The sequence below is a fragment of the Pseudophryne corroboree genome, chromosome 6, assembly GCF_028390025.1.
Source record: "Pseudophryne corroboree isolate aPseCor3 chromosome 6, aPseCor3.hap2, whole genome shotgun sequence".
Classification (NCBI taxonomy): Eukaryota; Metazoa; Chordata; class Amphibia; order Anura; family Myobatrachidae; genus Pseudophryne; species Pseudophryne corroboree.
In genome coordinates, this window is record NC_086449.1 from 516,737,049 (window position 1) to 516,764,845 (window position 27,797).

General features: G+C 47.2%; 1 protein-coding gene across 1 annotated transcript in view; it reads left to right on the plus strand.

The window, feature by feature from the left end:
- Positions 1-27,797, plus strand: part of PTPRR (protein tyrosine phosphatase receptor type R) — a 415,965-nt gene that overhangs the window by 69,525 nt on the left and 318,643 nt on the right. The window contains exon 2 of the mRNA XM_063927466.1: positions 5,604-5,908. Within this exon, the coding sequence (XP_063783536.1) occupies positions 5,604-5,908 (305 nt within the window). The remainder of the gene's footprint in view (positions 1-5,603; positions 5,909-27,797) is intronic.

Consider the following 27,797-nt stretch of genomic DNA (forward strand, 5'->3'; position numbering starts at 1 on the left):
CCTTGAAGTTCCACGGGAGAAATGTAGAATCACCAGGAGTATAAGTTCTTAGCAGAGAACCAGGAACTCAGGAGAAACAGGAGCCGATCCTTTCATGCGAGTTGTCAGAATGACACAAAGTCCAGGATGCCTGTGAGGTGAAACTGCAGCCTCCTATATACCCCATGGTGTGCAGGGATTGGATGGAGGAAAGGAAAGTGGGTGCGGCCACGCACCGGATTGGCCGCAGCATACTAGCTGTTTGGAGACTGTCATGGCGGCGCCCACGCCGCGGCCTAGCAGGGACGCGGCGCGCACACGCCCGCTGGCTCAGGAGTGCCCCCAGGATCCAGATGATGTCCCATGGCAGGGGCATAGGCGACAGGTGACCGCAGGGAGCCAGGACGGAGTCCGCAGCGGCGGACGGATGCCAGCCTGGTAAGTCGATTCCTGACAATAGTCCTCTAACAAAACGATTGAGTTCAATGAAGAGCTCAAAAAAATTGGGGCGTGTGGTGGGTGCAAAATTCATCCCTTTCGAAAGGATTTTTTCCTCAGTGTTTGTTAGAGTAACAGAGGAAAGATTAAAAATACCAACTGATTTTAACGGAACCTTTGATTTTTGTTGCCCCTTACCTCCTCTTCGACCTCTTGGTCGAAATCTCTTCCTCTTTTTGGTGTGCGTGTCAAGGGGTCGTAACGATTTTGTAGGAAGTGTCTGCTCCCTCTGGCATTTAATTCCATCCTGTTTCTCCTTCCCCTGTCTAAAAAATGGCGACGCTCTCGGGGAGAATCTCCATTCTCAGCTCTTGTAGAAGATTCTTGCTGTTGTGGAGTTTTTTTATGTGGTAAAGTTGACCACCCAGGTGACATTTGTGTATCATTAGAGAACTTTCTATTCTCTGGTAATTCGCGTGTTTTATACTGAGTGGGTCTATAATGATATCTACCTCTTTGAGATCTAGGTTGATAGCTGGCATTTTCCCTATAGTTAGATTTTTGTCGTGTCTCTGATCTAGATTCCTCTCTTACTCTATTTATAATGTGATAACTTTTCGTAGTATTGGTCTTATAATCTCTTAAGTCACGTGAGAATTTTTTCTCCTTTCTATCAATAATTTCTTTCTCATAGTGTTCTAACCTCTTGTTCATTACCATTTCCCTCTCTTTATAATAATCCTCATCTTTATATTTCTGTAGTGCATCTTGCGTTTGTTTAATCTCATCCTCAATTTCTATCAATTTATTTCCCCTATAGTCAATTATTAATTGCATGAGCGCAAATGAACATTTGTCCAAAATTTTTTCCCATTGCTCCAATAAGTCAGGATCATTATTGAACGATGAGCTCTTGAAAATACGCAGACCACGGGGTATTTTATTATGTTCTAAGTATTTTGATAGAGACGTTTTGTCCCACCAATGTCTAGATTCAGATTTAAGCAACTCCTCAAGTCTGTTTGAATTTTTCAAGAACTCATCATGGGGTGTTTCCTCATTAATATAATTCCCAGTCTCATATTGCTTGAGAACTTCTTGTCTCCGTTGAATTCTATCTGTATAAAAATTCATTTTACAGTGCTCTTCACCTTAGCTGCTATAGTATGGCAAGATTGGTAAATACAAAAAAGGAAAAAAACTAAGCGCTTAGGTGAGAAGCACTGCACTTTGATTGTCAGCAGCCTCCTGATAAAGGGAATTGCCAGTCCCTTGAAACAAACACTAACCAACAAATAACAAGTGGCGCTTGACAATCAGATAAATTAAAAAACATTTATTTGTATACAATGTGTAAAAATTACAACAATCTCCCGGGAGAATAAAATAATGGTGTAGATTTCACAGCAATAACAATGTGCACTGTTTTATAACTTCATTATCAATTACTCAAAAAACCATTAGTAATAGGTGAACCTATTTGCACATGCTTATTTGGTAACTGCACCTGGGAGATTTTCAACCGTGTTGGGTTCACTTGGTACACACAAAATTTTGATGGAGAATGTATGTAACTAATAGATATTGTATCTATACAAGAGTCACTTACGGCTAGGTATGCCAGAAGAGATTGCGTGCATCACAGATCCATTGCAGTGAATTGCTGGTTTAAAAGTAAATGAAAGAATTACCTCCGCTGGGCAGGAGCCTGTTCTATCCTTGCTCCCTGGTGTCGTCTCACCGACCCGTCAGAGACACACACACCAGAGCCTCAGCGGGTATGACTGATGCTGCGCCGTGCAGGGAGCCCCAACGAGCCGTTCCAGATGGTCCGCGCCACCTCCGGTACCTCCGCACTTGCAGACGGGAGGCTGTTTAGCTGGTGATCCGGAGTTTACCGGTCTGCGCCGGGATGAGAAGGAGCGGCACCCGTTGTTTTCGCTTCCCCAGGTTACGTAGTCGGCTGTGGCCACGGGGACTGGAGCTGCAGTGCAAGTGCTCCCGATGGCGGTAATGAATTACCGGGCTCCTATGCACGGATGAAAGATTCCAACGGCAGCTGATAACAGTGTGGATCCTTGCAGGGAGAAAGCCTGTATCCTTAACGCGTTTCAACGCCAGCAGGGCGTCTTTTTCGAAAGGCAGGTATACCTGGGAATAGGAGTGGTCTATTCTTATGCCTGTTCCCCAGGTGCAGCTATTTTTCAGCAATTGGATTCAGCCGTCTCTTATGTCATTAATTAGTATATAGTATAGTGAACTCCTGACATTATGAGACAGACGAGTATATTTAAAAAGGACATCACCATAGTGGTATCATTTAAGTAACTTGATCTGATACATAGTATCACAGCATAAATCACATTTGGTACATAAAAAATAATAATGATAATAAATCCAAATAGAGTATAATATATGAGACTGGGAATATTAATACTTATTTTAAAAAGTTGCTAGTGCAATCTACAGATATCATGCTAATTTCATGTTTTTCGGTGTATATATTAAGATGGATATGTTTTCTAAAATTGTCATGGTATTAGTTTACATGACTTTAATAGGAAAAATTGATTTTCTTTAGTATAGTCTTTACTTATATTTGTGCTTAAAATCTGTGCTAGCAATCGCACAGATGAAGATATTTTAAGCGTGGAAACACCCCAATGGCCTTACCAATTATATTGTATTGGGCCACAGAAAGCGAAGAGAGGGAAAGAGAGGAATATGGAAAGAGAAACAGTGGGACTGATTTGCAAGGTGCAAATTAAAAAACAAAAAAAAATTATTTATATAAAAAACGCAATGAGAAGTTTTTTAATAGATGATAGATAAATGCATACGTGTATATCCATGTGCATATGTGCACGCGCACACATAAACTGTGCACACCCACACACATCCACATGGACATAGGCACACATGTCATTCTTTTAGGAATGGTCCAGTGCCTACAGAATTACTCCGTGAGAACCAGATAGCTGAGTGCAATATGTATTGCATATTTTGCAGAGGGTATTTTTCATGGTGAAACTATGCAACCAGATCTGCAACCAGATCTGAATACTCCTATAAAGAGGTTTATCTTTATCTTTATCTATCATCTATTAAAAAACTTCTCATTGCGTTTTTTATATAAATAATTTTTTTTTGTTTTTTAATTTGCACCTTGCAAATCAGTCCCACTGTTTCTCTTTCCATATTCCTCTCTTTCCCTCTCTTCGCTTTCTGTGGCCCAATACAATATAATTGGTAAGGCCATTGGGGTGTTTCCACGCTTAAAATATCTTCATCTGTGCGATTGCTAGCACAGATTTTAAGCACAAATATAAGTAAAGACTATACTAAAGAAAATCAATTTTTCCTATTAAAGTCATGTAAACTAATACCATGACAATTTTAGAAAACATATCCATCTTAATATATACACCGAAAAACATGAAATTAGCATGATATCTGTAGATTGCACTAGCAACTTTTTAAAATAAGTATTAATATTCCCAGTCTCATATATTATACTCTATTTGGATTTATTATCATTATTATTTTTTATGTACCAAATGTGATTTATGCTGTGATACTATGTATCAGATCAAGTTACTTAAATGATACCACTATGGTGATGTCCTTTTTAAATATACTCGTCTGTCTCATAATGTCAGGAGTTCACTATACTATATACTAATTAATGACATAAGAGACGGCTGAATCCAATTGCTGAAAAATAGCTGCACCTGGGGAACAGGCATAAGAATAGACCACTCCTATTCCCAGGTATACCTGCCTTTCGAAAAAGACGCCCTGCTGGCGTTGAAACGCGTTAAGGATACAGGCTTTCTCCCTGCAAGGATCCACACTGTTATCAGCTGCCGTTGGAATCTTTCATCCGTGCATAGGAGCCCGGTAATTCATTACCGCCATCGGGAGCACTTGCACTGCAGCTCCAGTCCCCGTGGCCACAGCCGACTACGTAACCTGGGGAAGCGAAAACAACGGGTGCCGCTCCTTCTCATCCCGGCGCAGACCGGTAAACTCCGGATCACCAGCTAAACAGCCTCCCGTCTGCAAGTGCGGAGGTACCGGAGGTGGCGCGGACCATCTGGAACGGCTCGTTGGGGCTCCCTGCACGGCGCAGCATCAGTCATACCCGCTGAGGCTCTGGTGTGTGTGTCTCTGACGGGTCGGTGAGACGACACCAGGGAGCAAGGATAGAACAGGCTCCTGCCCAGCGGAGGTAATTCTTTCATTTACTTTTAAACCAGCAATTCACTGCAATGGATCTGTGATGCACGCAATCTCTTCTGGCATACCTAGCCGTAAGTGACTCTTGTATAGATACAATATCTATTAGTTACATACATTCTCCATCAAAATTTTGTGTGTACCAAGTGAACCCAACACGGTTGAAAATCTCCCAGGTGCAGTTACCAAATAAGCATGTGCAAATAGGTTCACCTATTACTAATGGTTTTTTGAGTAATTGATAATGAAGTTATAAAACAGTGCACATTGTTATTGCTGTGAAATCTACACCATTATTTTATTCTCCCGGGAGATTGTTGTAATTTTTACACATTGTATACAAATAAATGTTTTTTAATTTATGTATTATACAGTAGCTTCTAAACCTAGATCATGCAAAGTACTAGTGATTAGCTGTATGTCGAGAACAGTAACTGATAGCATTATTTTCATTGTTTATCCCTAATTGTTCTCATTATTGAGTGAAGTGTTCAGAACGTTTTGGAAAATAATGGTGAGGGTAGAATAGGATTTTGTGTAAATAAAAGAAATCACTTTGAATTTAACTCAATCAGCTTCAACTTTGTTGAGCAAAACTCCAAATTGTCTGATAATGATAAATACTGTCACCTGTTGGGAGAATAAAAAAGTTTGATTACATGTACAAAGTATATATCTCAACTGTATACAGTAGTTCAACTTATCTTGTTTGACACCTTTTCACCAAATCACGATGACTAATTTGATGACTGAAAAGCACTTGATATCCCTGCCTACACTGCACAGTGCATTCTGTGTACAGATGTACTTTATTTTATGTAATATATTGTGATTATACAATAAAAAGTCATGAATTATTATTTTTTAAGTGATGAAAGAGAACCAAATGTTTTCTTATATTCTAAGTTTGATTATCTTTAATGTATTGCTTTTTTTTATCCCAACAGAGTGCTTCTCTGGAGACAATGATCATTTTTTGGCAATCCGAGACAGGAAGAGTGGGAAGCCCAAATTTATTTACAGTCATGTACATGGTATTAGAAAGAGCTTAGACCTGGAAAGGCAAAAGATGCCTGAATATAACTTTCATTCACCAACCAACATTAAAGTCAGTAAATTTATTCCTGGCTTATTAGTGAAATCATCTTTCCCTCAATCACCACACGATCAAGCTCTGAACTTGTTGGCTTCGGAAGATCCAAATATTGAAGTAGAAAATCGTCCCATTCCACAAGCAAGTGTTATTTTAGTGGTGAGTGTGTTAACTTCTTATGACATTATCACAAATCAAATGTATATTTAGATGTCAGCAAAGGGAATTAGAACTACAGATATATGAGAGATATTATGCTATACTACTGTATAATACAAAGTACTGGTGGTTCCCAAACTTTCTTGAATCACGGTGCCCTAAAGTATCAGCATTTTTTTCACAGCACCCCCAGGATAAAAGTTTTTATTAATAAATTTGGAAAAAAATATTAAATTAAGTAAATTGTGCATAGCTTTCATCCTTAGGGTCAGTTACTGTATATGGTGGTGTACAGGGTTGTGATTCTGATTGTTCACGTTGTTTGCCACTAGCATTGGTTTTGCCTATCACTTTGACCATTAATTTGATTTAGTCCACCAACTAGAGGCACCCCTGCAACAGCCTCGCTTCATCCCAGGGTGCGGAACCACTGCATTATACTTTAAATATACTCTGAGAATTAATTTTAGAGATAAGGTTCAGCTTAAATTTACTATACTGTACATTGTTACATATTCACACTATAGTTTACACTGTACAATGTAGCTTGCTTCATATCTGAACCACAATGTGTCATTATGTATTGTACTGTAATTTGCTCTGTGTAAATACAGTAGGTATTTGTAAAAACACTAAGTATAATTTTCTGTTGTAAAATATATCTGCCATGAAGGTTTGGATTAACTAACAGTAATGGTAATGCTTATCTTATTGTAGTGTTTAGTACTCATTCCAGAGAAAATTAGCTGAAAAACATGGCTTCTCCTTCCTTGTCTTGTACTGTACTTTCAGATTTATTGCCTTAGGCCAGTGGATTCCAAACTTTTTTGAATCACGGCGCCCTAGAATATCAGAATTTTTTTCACGGCACCCCTTAGGCCAAAAATTTCTTATTGAGAAATTTAGAAAGAAATATTACATTAAGTAGATAGCGTTTATATGTTATCCTTAGGGTCAGTTGTGTGGTGAGGGACAAGATTTGCTTTTGTTTGTCCACATATTTTATGACTGGCAGCCACCAGCACTAGTTTTGCCTATTATATTGACCATGAATAATTTGAATTGGTCCTGGACCACCAACCCAGGGCACCCCTGCAAGTGTCCCGAGGCACCCCAGGGAGCCACGGCACACAGTTTGGGAACCTCTGCCTTAGGCACAATATCATGCAAATATTGGAGGAACTCGGCATATGCTATGCAGTAAAAATATCTACATTTCTTATATTCTCAGTTTTTGTTGGGGGTGGGAGGGTTGGTGCTAGAAGTAATAGTGAAGGAGATGAGTCTTATATACTAAAATATATACATATATTCTGAAAATATTTCTTGATATTATGTAATGTGTCTGTAAACATAGTAAAACTGCCCAATATAAGACTGGCTAGAGCAGTGTGTCATCACTCAAGAGCAACACTTGCAAGGCCACACATGATGATGCACACACGCACCTAAGACAAATGTGGGCACACAAGTACCATACATTACTCGTGCTGTTCTGTGTCCATTGAGGAAGAAGATGGTGCATTCATAAATGACAATCTTACATGGCAATCTTACATGGCTGGTGGCCATCAGAAGTGATGGAGGAAAGTGGGGCTTGCGTGGAATAAATTATAGGGCAGCCAATTCCACTTATATAGCATGTACTGTGGCAATACACGGGTAGTGAGAGACTCTGCTAGTGAGAGACAGGGTGAGGGAGCAATAGGGGTATGTGTAGGTAAAGATAGATAGCGTTAGGTAGGGGGAGAAGGAGACAGACAGTGGACCTGAGAGATGGGGAGGAAGAGGGTGATACACAGTAAAAGAGTGAGGTGGACAGAGAGACAGGAGAGAGGAGAGAAACAGGCTGGATTAGAGAAGTGGAGAGATACAGGGAAAATGGAGGATATAGGGAGTGATTCAGACCTTATTGCTGTGCTGCTAATGTTGCTGTTCTGCGATTGGATAGTCACCGCCCAAGGCGGAGTGGAAATTCACCCGTGTAAGTGTGTGATCGCATGTGGGAAGGTGCAAGTCCTTCGCACCTCACTCAGGGCGGGATGTACTAAAGGGAAAATGCGGTAAAACCCCGTTTTCGGGGGCTTTACCCCATTTTTCATATGTACTAACCCACGGCCACCGATGATCGCCATCTTTTTGTGGCGATACCCTATAGAAGCCTATGGGCTTCTAACCGCATCCCACCGCCGCCCCCATGCCGCTCGCGACGAACCCACTCACCTCCGTCCAGTAAGCCTCCTGGTGAGGCTCCACGATGCTGGTGCGGCCCCCCACCACCTCCTCCCCCACAGCACAGCCATTTGTTCTTCCGGCTGCAGGGGGGGAGGAGGAGGAGTCCGGGGACTCCCTGCACACGTCACCTCCCGGGTCTGGGAGGTGATGGAGAGCACCGGAAAACCCTGCAGACCTCCCTACCAACTCCATGGTGGCATTGCGATGTTAATCGCATATGTTAGTACATATGCGATTAGCATCGCAGCTGTCAGCAGCGAGGGTTGGCGATGTATTTTAATACATCTCGCCCTCAGTGTACAGTGCTAAAAATACTTCCTGATCGAGTCCTGATCGAGTCCTGAGCTGATGTCAGACACCCTCCTTGAAAACGCTTGGTAACACCTGCGTTTTTCCGGACACTCCCAGTAAACGTCAGTTACCACCCACAAATGGCCCCTTCCTGTCAATCACCTTCTGAACGGCCATGCAAATTAAATTTTTGCACCATCCTGTCACTGACCGGCGATGCCCTTTGTTATTGGCTGACGTGCATTGCGGCGCATACGCATGCGCAGTTATTACCTGATCTCCCGCTGTGCAAAGACGCATAGCAGCGATCGGGTCTGAATCAGGCCCGTAGATGGGAAGTGAGGGAGGAAAGAAAGTGAAAAAAAGGAGATAGAAGGACAGGATACAGTGAGAACCTTGGCAGACTATGAATTGGTTGCGGCATTAGCATAAAGATGCGTCTCTGTGTAACTGTGAGTCAGGCCCTCGACTGGAAAAGGCTTTGCTATAGATGAAAATCAGAAAACTTGTTCTTTAGGTTTACACAAAGACTGGTTGTAGTCGTCGCAGCTACCAAAAGTACAGTAGTTTTACAGTATAAAGGGCTGTATTTATACAATAGCCAGCCAAGTAGAAAGATAACAATAATGGGCCACGTTCTACATGCACCAGGTTGTCCAGGCAGTTAATGAATGCAATGTTATGACATTATTACTTTTACAAATAGCTCAGAGCCAGGGATATGCAGTCAGGGGAGGCAGGGGCGGCAGTGCCTCCCCTGTCATTAATGATTACAGTAGTACAAAGAAGATACTTATGGCAGAAAGTGTCATAAGTAGATGCTTTATATTACTGTAATCATTTTTACAGTGCTAAAGCTGCTTTAAATTTGTTTTGGAGGCACCATGAGCGGTGCCTCCCGAAGCCAATGATAAACGGTCAGAAACGGGGGCGTCGCCAAACAATGGGCAGTAAAAAGCCCATTTAAAAAAAGCGCTCTAAGCGGCACTAGTATGAGTGCCTCAGTGACAGGGGCGTGCTTGCAGCCCATGTGAAAGCCCGCCCCTGTCACTGAGGCAGAAATGATTGGGCACCAGGTTCAGAGCTCTCACTGGTCCAGCCCACCTTCCCCACAGGGACTCCTTATTGTCCACCCCCAGAGAGGCCGCAGCTGCTCCCGCTCACCTCTCACAGCCGGAGGTAGCCGCTCTCACTGCCGCGCGGATTGTCCATTCGGGGTAAGCGCCGGCATCACAATTAGGGGGGGCGCCGCAGCCAGACATGCAGTAATCATGAGCCTCCACTACCATCGGCTGCTCCGCCCCGCTGCTGTACTAGCAGCGCGGCCAAAGAGACAGCTGATCTCATCTCCCGGTGTCCGTGCTGAACGCTGCTGTGTATTGATCATGGGCTGCCCTGCGCTCTGTGTTTCAGACCTCCGGGCAACCCATGGTCTGTACACAGCAACGTTCAGCATGGAGAAGTGCGCACTGCGGGGGCGGGGGGGGGAGGCAATTGCTCCATGACCAGGGGGGAAAAGGGGTTGGGTGGGGGGAGATTATCATGTGGCTATGTGCTGGGGTATAAGGGGAGGAAGGGTGGTTGGTGTTGCAACGTGTGTGCCAGGGTATAAGGGGAGGGGGGGTAATTACTGCATGTATGCCAGGTGTAAGGGGAGTGTATACTGTATGTGTGCCAGGGTATAAGGGGAGGGGGGTGTATACTGTGTGTGTGCCGAGATATAAGGGGATGGGAGTGTATACTGTGTGTGCCAGGGTATAAGGGGAGGGGTGTGTATACCAGTGACGTGCGGTGGGGTGAGGCAGGTGAGGCAGAGCCTTTCCTGTCATACTAACGTTCGTGCCAGAGTTTTTACTGTATAAAGTATATGAAAAATACAAAGAATATGTTTTAAATATCTTCTTTGCATTATTCTAATCATTTTTATAGCCAAAACTGTGGAGTAAAAAGTCTATGGCAGCACAAGTCTATTCAGCACATCTCTAATCAAAACTCACAACATTTTCAGCAGTTTATACTGCTGTGCAGAGGCGGAACTACCGGCAGTGCAAGCAGTGCGTTGCACTGGGGCCCGCCTCTGTCCAGGGGCCCAAGCATGTAATGAGTCAAACTGACTCATTACATGCCGCTGTGCGCTGCGGGCAACCGCTGCCCGCAGCGCACAGCCGCCCAGAGAGGAGAGGAGCAGCGGCACGGACGGGGGAAGGAGGAGGAGGGAGGTGAAGGAGGGAGCCGCAGCAGCGGTTTGTTACTGGTGGAGGCGCTGCTGCTGCTGCCCCTCTGCTTCACTATAGGCTGTCTTCCGAGAACAGCCTATAGTGAAGCAGAGGGGCAGCAGCAGCAGCGCCTCCACCAGTAACAAAGCGCTGCTGCGGCTCCCTCCTTCACCTCCGTCCTCCTCCTTCTCTCCTGCCCGGGAATCGTCTGACGCTGCACCGAGGAGCCTGAGCCAGCGGAGAGGGTAAGTATAATTCTTCTTTCTTTCTTTCTTTCTTTCTTTCTTTCTTTCTTTCTTTCTTTCTTTCTTTCTTTCTGTCTCTTTCTTTCTTTGTTGGGACTGCCTGCCGCTATGTGTAAAAATGGGGGACTGCCTGCCGCTATGTGTAAAAAATGGGGGACTGCCTGCCGCTATGTGTAAAAATGGGGGACTGCCTGCCGCTATGTGTAAAAATGGGGGACTGCCTGCCGCTATGTGTAAAAATGGGGGACTGCCTGCCGCTATGTGTAAAAAGGGGGATTCTGCCTGCCGCAATGTGTAAAACTGGGGAATCTGCCTGCCGCAATGTGTAAAAAGGGGGAATCTGCCTGCCGCAATGTGTAAAAAGGGGGAATCTGCCTGCCGCAATGTGTAAAAAGGGGGAATCTGCCTGCCGCAATGTGTAAAAAGGGGGGACTGCCTGCCACTATGTGTAAAAATGGGGAATCTGCCTGCCGCTATGTGTAAAAAGGGGGAATCAGCCTGCCGTAATGTGTAAAAAGGGGGACGCTGTCTGCCGTAATGTGTAACAAGGGCACGCTGTCTGCCGTAATGTGTAAAAAGGGGACGCTGTCTGCCGTTATGTGTAAAAAGTGTACGCTGTCTGCCGTTATGTGTAAAAAGTGTACGCTGTCTGCCGCTATGTGTAACAAGGGCACGCTGTCTGCCGTTATGTGTAAAAAGGGAACGCTGTCTGCCGTTATGTGTAAAACGTGCACGCTGTCTGCCGTAATGTGTAAAAAGGGGGACGCTGTCTGCCGTAATGTGTAAAAAGGGGGACGCTGTCTGCCGTAATGTGTAAAAAGGGGACGCTGTCTGCCGTAATGTGTAAAAAGAGGAATCTGTCCGCTGTAAGGTGTAAAAGGGTCTCTACCTGGTGTAGTGGTGCTACTGTGCGGCGTAATTTGAAGAATGGAGACTACTGTGCACCGTTTTATGAATTGGTATTATTTTGTGGCCACACCCCTTCCCCACGAAGTCACGCCACTATGTATTTTTGCGCGCGCCTACGGCGCGCACTGCCCCTGTTTTGCATGCAGGGGTGGGGCTCCGATGCCGTTTCTTGCACACCGTGCTAAAATGTCTAGTTACGGCACTGTTGCTAGGTATCCATTTCTCTGGCCCTGAGCAGGTCCCCCTCACCAGATCCTCTCCAGGGGTGAGGGGGTGGACTTGGATGGGATGTGGGGGGGGGGATGTGTGTGTGTGGGGGGGGGGGGGCAAAGCATTTTGTCGCACCTGGGCCCACCGCTCGCTAGTTCCGCCACTGCTGCTGTGCATGTGTATAATGCCCCCATGTACCATTTGGCTCATATATTGCATGTAAATTTGGCTCTGGTGCAAGCCAGTGCCTCCTGAGCAGTTTAGCTCACCGCACGTCCCTGGTGTATACTGTGTGTGTGTGCCAGGATATAAGGGGAGGGGGTGTATTCTGTGTGTGTGCCAGGGTATAAGGGGAGGGGGGTGTATACTGTGTGTGCGCCGGGATATAAGGGGAGGAAAGTGTATACTGTGTGTGCCAGGGTATAAGGGGAGGGGGGGGGGGGTATATTGTGTGTGTGCCAAGGTATAAGGGGTGGGGGGTGTATACTGTGTGTGTGCCGGGATCTAAGGGGAGGGGGGTGTATACTGTGTGTGTGCCAGGGTGTAAGGGGAGAAGGGTGTATACTGTGTGTGCGCCAGGGTATAAGGGGAGGGGGGTGTATACTGTGTCAGGGGCAAACGCAGGATTTTCTTGGAGGGGGTTTCCGTTCACGTATGCATGTACATATGTTGTGTTTTATATGTATATATATATATATACACACACACACACACACTCTTCTGTACATATACATACATACATACATACATACATACACACAGCATACATACATGCATGGCGTACTTACAAAAACATATATACATAACTAGACAGATCAAACATACACACTGCAGACACACACGGAGCATGCATACATACATACATCATACTTGCCTACTTTTGGAAAGCAGTTTCAGGGAGATTCTGGGGGTCATTCCGACCTGTTCGCACGCAGCGGTTCTTCGCTGCGGTGCAAACTGGTCGGAAATGCGCATTCGCGGTGCCCGCAATGCACACGCACATCGTTGCCCAACAACAGCAAACACCAGAAGAGAGAAGAAAGCTATCGCTAGTGCGATCGCAAGAAGATTGACAGCGGGGTGGTGTTCCGGGGCGGATCGTCAACGTTTTCTGGGCGTGGAGATCCGAACGGAGGCGTGTCCAGGCGTTTGGAGGGCAGATGTCTGATGTCAATCCTGGGACCTTTGTCGCTGGATCTGTCACATAGGGTAAGTAAGTCTGACCCTGGTCTTGTTTTGCAGGAAACTTTTTTAGCATAGCAGGGCTACACAAGCCCTGCTATGCTAAAATACACTCCCCTATAGTTGGCGTCAAGTTGATCGCACGAGCAGCAAAAAGTTGCTACGTGCGATCAACTCGGAATGAGGGCCTCTATACGGTATGAGAGTTCGCACAGCCCGCCGCAGAGGAGGCTGTGCCTAAAGCGTGGGTCCGGCTCCACCTATAGGCGTGTCTATTGCCACTCACCCTTCCTGTGTAGCCTAACTCTCCCTCCCACGCAGCCTAAACTTAACCTTTCACACCCACAGCATAACGCTAACCTGCCCCCTGTTCGCAGCCTGTACTTACCTCTTCCGCCCCTCCCGCCACTTCAGTGGGTCCTTTAGAGTCGAAGGAGCAGTGGCCTCACCTGTACTGACACCCACTGCCACCACGGCAGTTCCTAGGTGTTTTAATGAGTGCGGACAGTGGCTGTTGCATGTGACAGGTAGGAATCCCTCTGATGCAGATGGAGCGGCGGGCAGGCCATGTGTAACTCCATCTGGTTGCAAGAGGCCTCATCAGAGTGTGGGTCAGGATCATAAACAGTAAAAAAAATAATAATATGTAAAGTGGTAAAACATACAATAAATCAATAAAATCATATAAAATGTCAGTATAGGGTGTTTCACTATGTGCTCTAGTAATATGCTAATTAGCAATGTTTCCTTTAGTAGTCCACATGCAGAACCAGTGTATCACCCAAATAAATGCTTATTTACAGTAGGCACCTGCTTTTAAGTCTCCAGACTGGATGTAGTGTGTCTGAATCCTGGGTGGGTGTCTGCAGTTTTGTGGCCTGTAGTGAAAGACTTCTCCGTACTTCACTGGGAAGAACTATGGTCAGTGCAGGGTTAACCGGGGGAGGGTGTCTGCAGGCAGCGCTGTATGGAGCCGAGTGTCAGGCTTCGGTGCTCAGGCTGTTCCCGTGCGATGTCTGCTGCACTGCTTCTCCCCCACCCATGCGTAGAACCACAGTACTCACCATGGAGGACCTGGCACTCTTTCTCCAGCTTCTCCGACGAGCTCCCAGCAGCCTCATTCTTCCTGCGACAGGTCACTTACCACCTCACTCCCCCTCCCGACTGCCAGCGGCTCTCAAATGTGCTTGGAGAACCAGGGGAAGGATCCGTGGCTGCCGCTGCCAATGCCCCCACAATGCACCACTAGCATGCTCTGCTCAGTGCAGCTATGCTCCGCCCCTAACGCATCCGGATTGGCGCACGCGCGCTCCGGATTTCACGCGGGGCTGGGAGAATCCGGGGTATTGGTTAGGCTTTCCGGGGGAGCGTGAGACTGGCCGGCGGAACGGGAGACTCCCGCAGAATGCGGGAGTGTCGGTAAGTATGACATACATACATACACACACACACACACACACACACACACACACACACACACACACACAGCATACATGCGCACACACACAGAGCATACATGCATGTATACACAGAGAGAGCATACATACACACAGCATGTACAATACATAGCAAACATACACACAGCATATACACACATAGGATATACACATACACACACATAGCATGCATACATACACACACATAGGATACATATACACACATAGGATACATACACACAGCACATACACACACATAGGATACACACCCGGCCAACTAAGCCCCCCCTGCACTTAAAACATTTACCTGTGCTCAGCTGCAGTACAGTACACTGCAAACGTTTCCATCCTGCCTCACCCGGCTGGCCAGCTCTGTCACATGGGAGGTCTGCCTGGGAGGAGCTGCAGCTTCCTCTGCAGCTACTATTCTCCCCGTACATTCAGCCAGCCCCTGCCTCCGTCCTCAACTCAATTAGTGCACCGCACAGTCTATTTGCTGCTATAATTAACTGTCAGCTGAGAGGATGGATCGGCGTGCCGGGGGGGTTTCTAGGTACTCGGAACCCCCCCCCCTGCGTGCGCGTATGTGTGTGTGCGCCAGGGTATAAGGGGAGGGGGGTGTATACTGTGTGTGTGCCAGGGTACAAACGAGGGGGGGTAATTACTGCATGTGTGCCGTGGTGTAAGGGGAAGGGGGGTGATTACTGCATCTGTGCCGAGGCATAAGTGGAGGGGGAGTGATTACTGCATCTGTGCCGAGGTATAATGGGAGGGGAGGTGATTACTGCGTCTGTGCCGGGGTATCTCTGCTGCCCAGACTTAACGGGCATTGGCGGCCGCATCGGACTGGGAATTAGTGGTGGGGGCTGTAGCTGGCGGTGACTTTAGCAGGCATCGGCAGCTGGCATGGGTGGCAGTACAGTAGCGGGCTCTGGCGCCAGCTATAGTGCTGGTAGCAGGCATGCCTCACCAGCCACTGACCTCACCGCACGCCACTGCTCAGAGCCCAGCTGCAGGGGTATGGAACTATGGAACAGGTGTCCCTTAACCTATTCACTGCTGATAGTTTTGTCACTTTGGTGCAGAGGCCATTTTTCAACACAAGTGCTTGTCATATTGCAGCATCAATATCACTGATTATTTTACGCTCTACCCACACAAATTATGCTTTGTTCTTTTTCCAGAAGACTTTAGGTGGGATGTAGTGAAGTCCGAGTTCGGCGACCATGCGGGGTGCCGGCGGAACATGGATGTTTTTTTAAAGGGGTAATCATGTACAAGGCTAAACTATGCCTTGTACACGATTGCTCCTTTAAAAAAAATATCCGAGCTTGGCTGGCATCCCGCATGGTCGCCGAACTTGGACTTCATTACATCCTGCACCTTGTATTTTCAGAAAATGCCACTAGTCTTTTTACGTATTATGCTCATTTTTACCCAAATGGCAATAAACGTGGTTATCACTGAAATTTTAAAAAAGGGAACCAAAATCAATGGTGATTTTTATTGCCTTGTAAACACCACAAAGAAATACTTTGCGGATCTTGTTTCACCAATAATCCACCTTTCCAAAATACTAAAAGGCAGGATTGTATGTGTAGGTTTTGGCAATAAAAATATTGAAATGAAAAATGCATTTTTATTTCAAATATTCTCTGTCTCAGTTTAAGGGTTAGGGTTAGGCTGCGAGAAGGGAGGTTAGGGTTAGGCTGCGGGGAGGGAGGATTAGGTTCAGGATGCGGGGCTGGGGGCTAGGGTTAGGCTGCGGGAAAGGAGGGTTAGGGGAGGAAGGGGAGCAGGCTACAATACTTACCCTAGAACTGTCAGGTTCATCACCGCCTGGATGCCGAGGTCGATCTTCTGACCGCCGGCATTCTTAGCGCAGGGATCCTGTACCCAAGCCATTTCAGTTCTTGTCTGGTGATCACCTGACAATAACTACAGTACCAATGGGGCACATTATTTAAGAGAGAAGATTTCCCTCATTCAAGACAAAGCCTGTAACATGGCAATTAGGAGCTGATTGTCTGGTCCTTTATTTCCAACCACTTTATCTCTCTCCAAGACTTAGTACATAGACCCCACAGTGCTCCCATGTGTATGCGGGCCTGTATGGGGGAATGTGCCCGTTCCCCATCTATGGAAAACTATATTATACCGTAGCTCTGTGATATTGTCTGTTGATTATGAGGCAATAGCTGCTTAGGAGTTGGCATAATGTCAAACACCATTAGTTGCCCACAAAGTTGCTGGTGTCATTATCAGGGTAAGAGGCACCTCTCCCAATATATGGAAAATATACACTTTCCATAGTACAGGGTAATATTGTCCAGTGATCACAGGTGATCACCATACAATAAGTACTAAGGAAGCACATAATTTGAAAGTGGGGACCCCCTCTTTCTAAAATAGGTATCCCTGATTTTATGGATGCTAAATTGGGTGGATGCCTTCCCCCATTCCTGGATGCCATTACTTTTCTGTTGTGTAGGGGGATTTGCCTAGTGATCACACAGATCACCAGGCAATAATCTCTATGAGAGGCACATCATTTAAAAGAGGGGACTCTCGCCATTTTGAAGGTGATGGGGTTGGGGAAATAGAGGGACTTAAAGTCCTCCTCCCCTCCCACATATTTTTTTTTTTACAAAAGTGATGTCAGCTCGCATGCACTTTCTGATGTTGCCTGACTTCTATAAGGAGACTACACAACTAGTTAGGACTGGTGGAGCAAAGATAAATTATTTTTCTTTTTAATTCAGTCCCTCAGTGAAGGGATTAAAGTGGGCCTGCATAATTTTTAGAGCCAGATTCCCTTAATTTCTAACCTGATTGGGGTTGAAGCACATTATGACAAGGGTATACTACAGTATGTTGACGGTCTCTATATTATAATATGTATAGCCTATAGCCGGAGAACAGCAGTATGTTGACTGGCAACAAGTGGCTTCCGTTCCCGCTGTGGGCTACGCAGGGTTCGGGGGATGAGTGTCCTCTGCTGGTGTACTGCAGCTCCGGGGGTGCGGGCTCCGGAGGCTCTCAGCAGTGTTGGATATCCAGCTGCCTCAGGTATGTACACGCCCGGCTCGGCCACCCAGCTGTACGGTGAGAAGGGCATCTCAGTGCCCAAGGTTTAATACATATGCCCCTTCGGTAAATAGTTTCTGCGGTAAATGGTACTAATGCTTACCGGGGCGGTAAGCATTAGTACATCCCGCCCTTAATCTAATTTGTCCCTAGTTCCTAATATTACAAGTAGATATAATACACCCCAGAGAAATAAAATGAAACGTAATGGTGCGACCACTGGCTGGTACGGACTGTCTGCTACGGCATAACCCTGAGTCCTAGCTGCCGCTACACCCTATCGCTGCTTGCACTTTCCCAACCTATTCCTGACTCAATGGTGGAACTAGAGAGTGATGGGCCTATGTGCATATACATTCCCCTCCCCCTGCCCCCCACAGACTCCCCACCCCTTGCACCCCCCAGCACCTTCACCCTGATTTTGAGTGGGTTATTCTGAAAAGTACGGAAGATTTAGGGGTCCGAACATTCAAGTTTTAATATGTAATATATGGTTTTAAAATGTACACACGTGCCATCAAAGCCACATTGGCCTCTTTATATGCCATTACACCCCCTCCTCTGCAGGACACCAGCATTTGTCACACATGTCCTCATGCTCACCTACTGACAGTAGTGCCCCTTATTCACATTATACCACACAGTATGAGCCAAAATTCACATTACGCCACGCAGTATGAGCCAAAATTCACATTACACCACACAGTATGAGCCGAAATTCACATTACACCACACAGTATGAGCCGAAATTCACATTACGCCACGCAGTATGAGCCGAAATTCACATTATGCCACACAGTATGAGCCGAAATTCACATTATACCACACAGTATGACCCGAAATTCACATTACACCACACAGTATGAGCCGAAATTCACATTATGCCACACAGCATGAGCCAAAATTGACATTACGCCACACAGTATGAGCCGAAATTCACATTATACCACACAGTATCAACCAAAATTCACATTAAGCCACACAGTATGAGCCGAAATTCACATTATACCACACAGCATGAGCTGAAATTCACATTACGCCACACTGTGGGGGTCATTCCGAGTTGTTCGCTCGTTGCCGATTTTCGCTATACTGCGATTATTCGCTTACTGCGCATGCGCAAGGTTCGCAGAGCGCATGCGCTTAGTTATTTTACACAAAAGTTAGGTATTTTACTCACGGCGTAACTAAGTTTTTTCATCGTTCTGGTGATCGAAGTGTGATTGACAGGAAGTGGGTGTTTCTGGGCGGAAACTGACCGTTTTCTGGGAGTGTGCGGAAAAACGCAGGCGTTTCAGGGAAAAACGCGGGAGTGTCTGGAGAAACGGGGGAGTGTCTGGCCGAACGCTGGGTGTGTTTGTGACGTCAAACCAGGAACGAAACTGACTGAACTAATCGCAATGTAGGAGCAAGTCTCGAGCTACTCAGAAACTGCTAAGAATTTTCTATTCGCAATTCTACTAATCTTTCGTTCGCTATTCTGCTATGCTAAGATACACTCCCAGAGGGCGGCGGCTTAGCGTGTGCACTGCTGCTAAAAGCAGCTAGCGAACGAACAACTCGGAATAAGGGCCAGTATGAGCCGAAATTCACTACACCACACAGCATGAGCCGAAATTTACATTACACCACACAGTATGAGCCGCAATTCACATTACTCCACACAGTATGAGCCGAAATTCACATTACACCACACCACACAGTATGAGCCGAAACTCACATTAAGCCACACAGTATGAGACGAAATTCACATTATACCACACAGTATGAGCCAAAATTCACATTACGCCACACAGCATTAGCCGAAATTCACATTATGCCACACTGTGTGAGCCGAAATTCACATTACACCACACAGTATGAGCCGAAATTCACATTACACCACACAGTATGAGCCGAAATTCACATTACACTACACAGAATGAGTTTCCCCTTGCGTCTCCACATCATCTCCTCCCTGTGTTGCCTCTCAGCAATACCATCTCCCCCCCACCCCCGTGTCGTCTCTCAGCACAACATGTCTCTGTGTCTCCTTTAGCTGCCCTCACCTTCTAGGAGCCAGGAGCCGGTGGAAGATGAGGTCAGCACAATGGTGGATGGGCAGTGCGGGTGCGGCTCCAGGGTGGTGGGAGGTGCGGGTACAGTGCTCTGGCCGGAAGGCCACTGAGGGTCGGGGCCATTTGGACCGGCCCAATCTGCCCCTGCGCATCGCACTACAGTGATGAAACAGAAAATAAATGGGAGCTTCCGGCAGCAGGGGCTGCTGGGAGCTGTAGTTTATTTTCTGTTTCATTACTGTAGTGCCACTGCCGGCTCCTACTGAGATTAAAATCAGTAGGAGCCGGCAGTGTCTGGCCTACCCCTTGTGTCACCAATTTGTCTGCCCCTCCCTTAGACAGTAAGCTTCAGTGAGCAGGGACCTCCTCCCAGTGCCGTTTCTAGCGTCGGGCGAGCCGTGCAACCGCACGGGGCGCCCGCCGCGGCACTTTAAGTGTTATTTCCCCCTCTCCTCCCTCTCCCCGAGCGCTCCTGCTCGAGGGGGCGGAGTTTCGAGAAATGACGCGTTTGCGTCGTGACGTCATGACGCAAGCGTGTCATTCCACGAAGCCCCGCCCCTCGAGCAGGAGCGCTCGGGGAGAGGGAGGATAGAAGCCTGGAAGGAGGCGGCGGGGGCGGCCGGCGCGAGGGACGTCCGGCGGCGGGATCCGAAGAGCGGATCATGTAAGTATATCTCTCTCTCACCCCCTTCCTTCCCCCCCGCCACTTGACACCTGCCTGCCACACTGGGGATACCTGCCTGCCACACTGGGGATACCTGCCTGCCGCACTGTGTAAAATGGGGACACCTGCCTGCCGCACTGTGTAAAATGGGGATACCTGCCTGCGTACTGTGTAAAATGGGGATATCTGCCTTCCGCACTGTGTAAAATGGGGATACCTGCCTGCCACACTTTGTAAAATGGGGATACCTGCCTGCCGCGCTGTGTAAAATGGGGATATCTGCCTGCCGCACTGTGTAAAATGGGGATACCTGCCTGCGTACTGTGTAAAATGGGGATATCTGCCTGCTGCGCTCTGTAAAATGGGGACACCTGCCTGCCGCACTGTGTAAAATGGGGGCACCTGCCTTCCGCACTGTGTAAAATGGGGACACCTGTCTGCCGCACTGTGTAAAATGGGGACACCTGCCTGCCGCACTGTGTAAAATGGGGACACCTGCCTGCCGCACTGTGTAAAATGGGCGCCTGCCTGCCGCACTATGTAAAATGGGGACACCTGCCTCACTGTGTAAAATGGGGACACCTGCCTCACTGTGTAAAATGGGGACACCTGCCTGCCGCACTGTGTAAAATGGGGACACCTGCCTGCCGCACTGTGTAAAATGGGGACACCTGCCTGCCGCACTGTGTAAAATGGGGACTTTTTTTTATTTTTTCCCCCCTGTGGTGGGCGTGATGATATCAGATGAGGCCACGCCTTGTCGGGAGCGCGCGCGCCGGAGGCGCGTGCATACTTTTTCTTTTTATAGCTATATGGGGGGGGCGCAATTTTTTTTATAGCAATGGGGGGGGGGGGCGCATTTTTAAATCTCGCACTGGGAGCCAAATTGTCTAGAAACGGCCCTGCCTCCTCCCTCCTATTCTCATGTCCTACAGCTTTTGCTCACGAGCTACACTCTACACCTTCTCCCTGGGCTCTCTGCTCCTCGTCTCCCCTCCTTCATTGTCTTTTCATTCCTTTCAGTGGCTCTAAACCAGTTAGTTGTGCCCATGCTAATGGGTAGAGCTTTCAGCTTGCACCTGAATATGACCCTTGCACTCCTTTTCTCAGTAGCTGTGTTGAAGTTGTAGTGCTATTTGTTATTTGTTTACTGTGTTGTACTGCTTACTATATTATACTTTCATACCATGTACTGTCTTGTTGTTTGTCCGCTGTATGACGCTGCAGACCACAAGTGTCACCCTGTAAAAAAGAATAATAATATTAATAATGATAATAATAATAATATGTGTGTTTGTGTGTGCAAGTACAATATGTGTGTATCCAAGTGAGTGCACTCTTAGTCAAGTCTAAGTACAGTATACTGTATTTTGTTAGTGGTGAACAGCTTTTTATCTCAATAAACAATTGTTTATTTACATTGACGTCCCTAGTCCCTCATTAAGGATCCTCTTGGTAGGTGTGGGTGGTCACACAGCAATTGCTGAGACAACATGACAGAATAAAATCCCCCCTGGATTTCAACACATGCAGTCGCAAAAGTTGTTCAAGTGTGTTATTGTACAGTATACAGCATAAAGATTTTCATTAGGCACATTCATTCTTACATTTAAAAAAAAACATGTACATAATATTTGCGGTTGCATTGTATACAGTAGCTGTACTAAATGAACTGAAATTGTAATTTTGTTACTTATACAGTAGATTGTCAAATGAGCAGGTATCACCTATTTTAGAATAACCATTCAGTGCTCATTATACATAACAGTTGGAAGGTTTCACCTAATTTGTGTCTTTTTTATTTAGTCTACAGTACCATCATTTTTTATTTTCTTTTAGATTTTTCAGAATGTTTTGACCTAAGGACATAATTTCTTTTTCTGTATTATATTAACATCCAATTACTAGCTTCCATCTTCTCTTATTAAGTTACTTATTAGATGCATAAAGTGAAAGGTGAGTGGTCTGGAAAATATATCTGGCTTTAGAGCAAATCATTGCTTCTATGATCCAGACTCAACCTAATCCAGATACATCCAAGAATATCTGAAGAAAGAAAAAGGTTACTAAATATCAACATACAGTTTATTCAGCCATCAAATTAACAAGTAATAATTACAGATTATTCATATCATTCAAGGCCAATCATCTAGATATGTACTGTATTGCAGATCCTGTATTTTATCCCTAGAAGTGGTCACCAAAAATATATAGAGAAACATATTCATAAATGGAATATATTTATGTCTGATATGCACAGTCACAGGAAATGTTGTTTATTTAGTGCATCAGTGTAATGCAACTATTCACAAAGATGTTTAGTTAATTGTGTTCTGTGTTTACATTTATTTTAAGAAATCTTTTTTCATTCTTATTTTTAAGCTTCTATTTGTTCTTATTATAGATTTTGTTGCATAAGGCATATGTATGCCTTTTTTGGCACATGCCAGCTAAATTGTGCTTGGGGTGGCATATAAAAGAAATCCTCTTTTTTGTTCTCTCTCTCTCTCTCTCTCTCTCTCTCTCTCTCTCTTTCTTTCACCCTCTTAGGAAATTATGATTCTTTTCTCTATGACATATTACATGCAAATGTGTTTACATGGGGATTGTCTCTAGACTGCACACCCTAACTGCTTGTAATGAGAGGTGCTGTCTTGCTGAAATGTATACTACTACGCCATAGTTGCCTACCCTCTTGCGGGAGGCTCCCATTACAGTCATAAATCTCCTGCTGCCCTGCTTTGTAGGCCACATCTCCCATATTCTTTAGACTTTGCCAGGGGTGACACTAAGGAGTTTCTTTGCAAGAACAGTGGTTTGCTGTAGCTGCTCAGGAGTCCTCTCATTATCCCCCCTTGTGGGAACTTGGAGAGAGAGAGAGACTGCCTCACATGATCTGTAGGTTACAGTGTCTTCTTATCTGTGGTGGTGAGCACTCATCCATAGTGCTGCTGAGCATTTACCTGTAGTTAAATACATTCAGGGCCGGTGCAAGGTTTCTCAGCACCCTAGGCAAATCTTCAGTGCCCCCCCCCCCATGAGGGGGAGGCATAGACGGGCCCCAGACATAGAGAGTCAGGGAGAGAGCGACAGTGTCAGGGAGAGAGAGAGCCAGTGTCAGAGAGTGACAGTTTCAGGCAGGGAGGGAGAGACAGTGTCACAGAGTGAGAGAGAGAGTATCAGGGAGAGATTGAGTGTCAGGGAGACAGTGTCAGGAAGAGGGCAAGAGAGAGAGAGAGACGCGCACCTTGACAAAGGGGCGTCCGCGTCCCGAAACGTTGGATTACAAGCTGATGTGATGGATTAAAGCACTTAGTATGTTTCACTAATTCCAAGCTGTTTCAGTCTCTGAGTGCCGCTCATGGGTATATTGCTGCTGTATAAATACACACACCGTAATGCCTGACACATTATGACACACACCGCAATGTCCGTTATACCCTATGCCATACACCGCAATGCCCATTATACATTATGCCACACACTGCAATGACCCTGAGACATTATACCACATACCACAATGCCTGTAATATAGTATACCACACACCGTAATGCCTGTGACACATTATGCCACACACCGCAATGCCCATTACACATTAAGTCCTACAGTAAGGCTTATAATTACTTTTAAATTACCTGAACGTTGCCAGGGGTTTTAGGCTCTTGGTTCCATGCACGTACCAGGGGTTTTCATGCTCAGGGTGTCATGCTCGTTGCCAGGGGTTTCATGCACTGGGTGTCATGCTCGTTGCCAGGGGTTTCATGCACTGGGTGTCATGCTCGTTGCTAGGGGTAATGCTTATTGCTAGGGCTGTGCTCCCAGTGCCACATATGCCCCCAGGGCCAATATTCCCCCACAGTGCCAGGTACACACATGCCCCCAATACCAAATATGCCCGCCCCCCCAGTGCCAGGTACACATATACCCCCCAGTGTCAAACATGCTCCCCCAATGCCACATATGCCCCCTCAGTGCCACATATGCCCTCCCAAGTGCCAAATATGCCCCCCCTCCCCCAGTGCCAAATATGCTCCCCCAGTGCCAGGTACAACTCACCCCCGCTCCTCCGCTGTTTTGTGAAGGAGGGACACGGAGGGCACAGTGCGCGCCTCTCCTGTGTCCTTCTGCGTCTCTGGCGTGTCTGTTAAATGAAGTGCCGGTTTGTGAGCCAATCAGAGCTCACGAACGGGCACTTCATTTAATAGACACGCCGGAGACGCAGGAGGGACACAGGAGCGGCGCGCGCTGTGCCCTCCGTGTCCCTCCTTACCAGCAGAGATCAGTGGCGGCTAGGGCGCCCCACAGCCCTGCGCTCCCCCAAGCGAGCGCAGTGGCTGCGGACCCCTAGTTTCACCACTGAACACAGCTTAGTCACACTGCTGCGTATATAATATACACAGTACAGTATATAAGATATAATGCAGTAAATGCACACATATAGTGCACTGGGTGACACACAGTGTAATCACACTGCAGCAGTAGCACATATATAAATAAAGACTCACAGCTGTAAAGGAGGATACCGACTAGAGGTGAACAGGTCTGTGATGGGGGCGGGACTTCGCGGCATTAGGCCCCTCCCCCTAAATACCCGCGAATCGGGAGCCAGCCAGGTCAGAGCAGGCAGGGCCAGGATTTGGCCTCCTCTGCTACATCCTCCGTGGTTGCAGCTGCAGCGTTAGACAGCTTGCACTGCAGCAGCTTCAGCTCCTCCACACAAAAAACACTGACACCAGGTGAGCAGGCGCCATACATCCCTCGCGGTGAGCGCAGTGCAGATCCTGTGAGTCTGTGACATCATTGATTTTGTTGCTTCGCTCAGCGCCGCCCTCCAAGTGCCGGCGCCCATAGGCAGTTGCCTAAAGCTGCCTAGTGGTGGCGCCGGCCCTGCCCCTGCCCCCTCAAAACAGATCTACATTAACCCTCCATTCATGTACACAGACAATAAGACTTAGGGGGTGATTCAGACCTGATCGCTGGGCTGCAAACTTTGCTGTCCTGTGTTCAGATAGTCGTCACCTCCAGGGGTAGTGTAAATTTGCCGCGCAAGTGTGCGATCCATGTGTACGCCGAGCTGCAAAAATCCGCCTGCGTTTTCCGGACTCTCACAATTAACGGTCAGTTACCAGCCACAAATGGCCTCCTCCTGTCAATCGCCTTGCGAACGCCCGTGCGATCGGATTTTTCGCACCATCCTGTCGCTGACCGGCGATGCCCTTTGTTGTTGTCCGACGTGCGTGCGCATTGCGGTGCATCTGTATGCACAGTTAGTACCTGATCGCCTGAGGTCAGGTCTGAATCACCCCATTAGTACATGGACCTGCAGTAATGGAACAGCTTTGTTAGAAACTTGAATCTGTCTCTTCTTTGTACTGTATGTTGTCTGTCCCTATTATTTACTTGCCCCCTCCCCCCCCCCCCCCCAGTGGCAAACGCAGGGTTTGTAGGGGGATGGGGGGGGGGGAAGGAGTTCCATATATGTGCGTCAAATAAAAAAATAAATATATATTTTATAAATATAATTACAAAAGAACCGGCACTCAACAGAAGAATTAAAATGCCCTGGTGCCCTCCACAGATATAAGCAATGCAGTAGTATTTGGAGGTGGCACGTACACGGTCTTCCAAACAAATAACGTTAATTGTAGCCACGGTTTGATTTTAATGTTTCAGAACTTTTAACAGTTAACGTTATGTGTTTGGAAGTCCGTGTGAGTGCAACCTCCAATTACTATATATATATATATATATATATATACATACAAACACAGTATATATGATTTACGTAAATATCTAAAAAAACATGGTGCCTGTGTGCTATCTATGGAGGTGGCGGTGGGAGGGAAGGAATAGTGCCTGTGCTGTCAGTCTGTGTAAGTACCATAGACTGACAGCACAGGCACTATTACCAACCACTGCCACCTCCATAGATAGCACACAGGCACCCTGTTTATTCCTCACTTTCTCCTCCCCTGCCCGCTGCGTTCCCACACTCATGTTAGTCAAGGACACTTTAATTTATTATTAAATACACTATGAGGGCATATGTGTATCTGCCCGCCCCCAGCATATAGACACATCACCTCGCTGATCTGGAGACTGCACTGCTAGCTTCAGCCAGGCTCTCAACGCTTTATCCTCCCCACGTGATCAGTCGGGTTCACTACGGCTGGCCGGCGGTCGGGCTCCCGGCGACCAGCATCCCGGCGCCGGGAGCCCGACCGCCGGCTTACCGACAGCGTGGCGAGCGCAAATGAGCCCCTTGCGGGCTCGCTGCGCTCGCCACGCTACGGGCACGGTGGCGCGCTACGCGCGCCACACTATTTTATTCTCCCTCTATGGGGGTCGTGGACCCCCACGAGGGAAAATAAGTGTCGGTATGCCGGCTGTCGGGCTCCCGGCGCCGGTATACTGAGCGCCGGGAGCCCGACCGCCGGCATACAGAAGACCACCCGATCAGTCTGAGAGGAGCATGCACAGTGCTCCACCTACATGACAGCAGCTTGCCTCGGCTCCCTCCCAGTGCGTATGTGAGGCAGCTGCTGCAGCAGTGCAGGGATGCTCAGAGCTCCGGCAGACTTTACAAAAAAAACAGATAGATCTGAGACCAGGGGGGGTTTCTAGGTACTCGGAACCACCCTGCATGCGCATATGCTCCCCTCCCCCCCAATCAGATCTCCATTTATTTACCCAGACAGATCTCTATGTACCCAGGGCCAGAGCTTCCACTAGGCAGCTTTAGGCAGCTGCCTAGGGGCACCGGGACCTGAGGGGGCGGCCTGCTACAGCTGCCTGAAAAAGGTAGCGTGGTCCTATCTTTCACAGCCGTTGCAATCCTCCCAGGACTCGTATCTTACAGTAGCCGTGACTGCTAAGCTCCTGTATTGCAGCCTCCAGCTCCACCTCCACAAGGCACAGGCAGTAACTGTGACAGCTCCTGGAGTCCTGGCTGGGGGTGACATGCAGCACTGCTCTTCATTCCAGGCTCTTTCACAGACTACTCAGTCCCAACTCTGCATCGCAGCCTGCAGGTAGTGGCTGCACAGTGTACTCTCTGCATTGGAGTCCACTGAGGGGGGAGGGGGGGGGGGGAGGAGATGAGCAGCAGGCATGCACACAGTTTGGGGGGGATGAGCAGCAGCATGCATACAGATGGTGGGGGGGATAGGACAGCAGACTTTTAACAGAGTGTGGGGGGGGGGGGGGGGTGAGAGTAGCAGGCACCCACACAGACTGGGGAGAAGAGAGCAGCCATGCAACAAACTGGGGGTGGGGGAGAGCCGCAGCATGCCTTTCATCTGAAGGGTGGGTAGGGGGAAGGGGCAGTAGGCAGAAGTTTTGCCTAGGGTGCCGAGA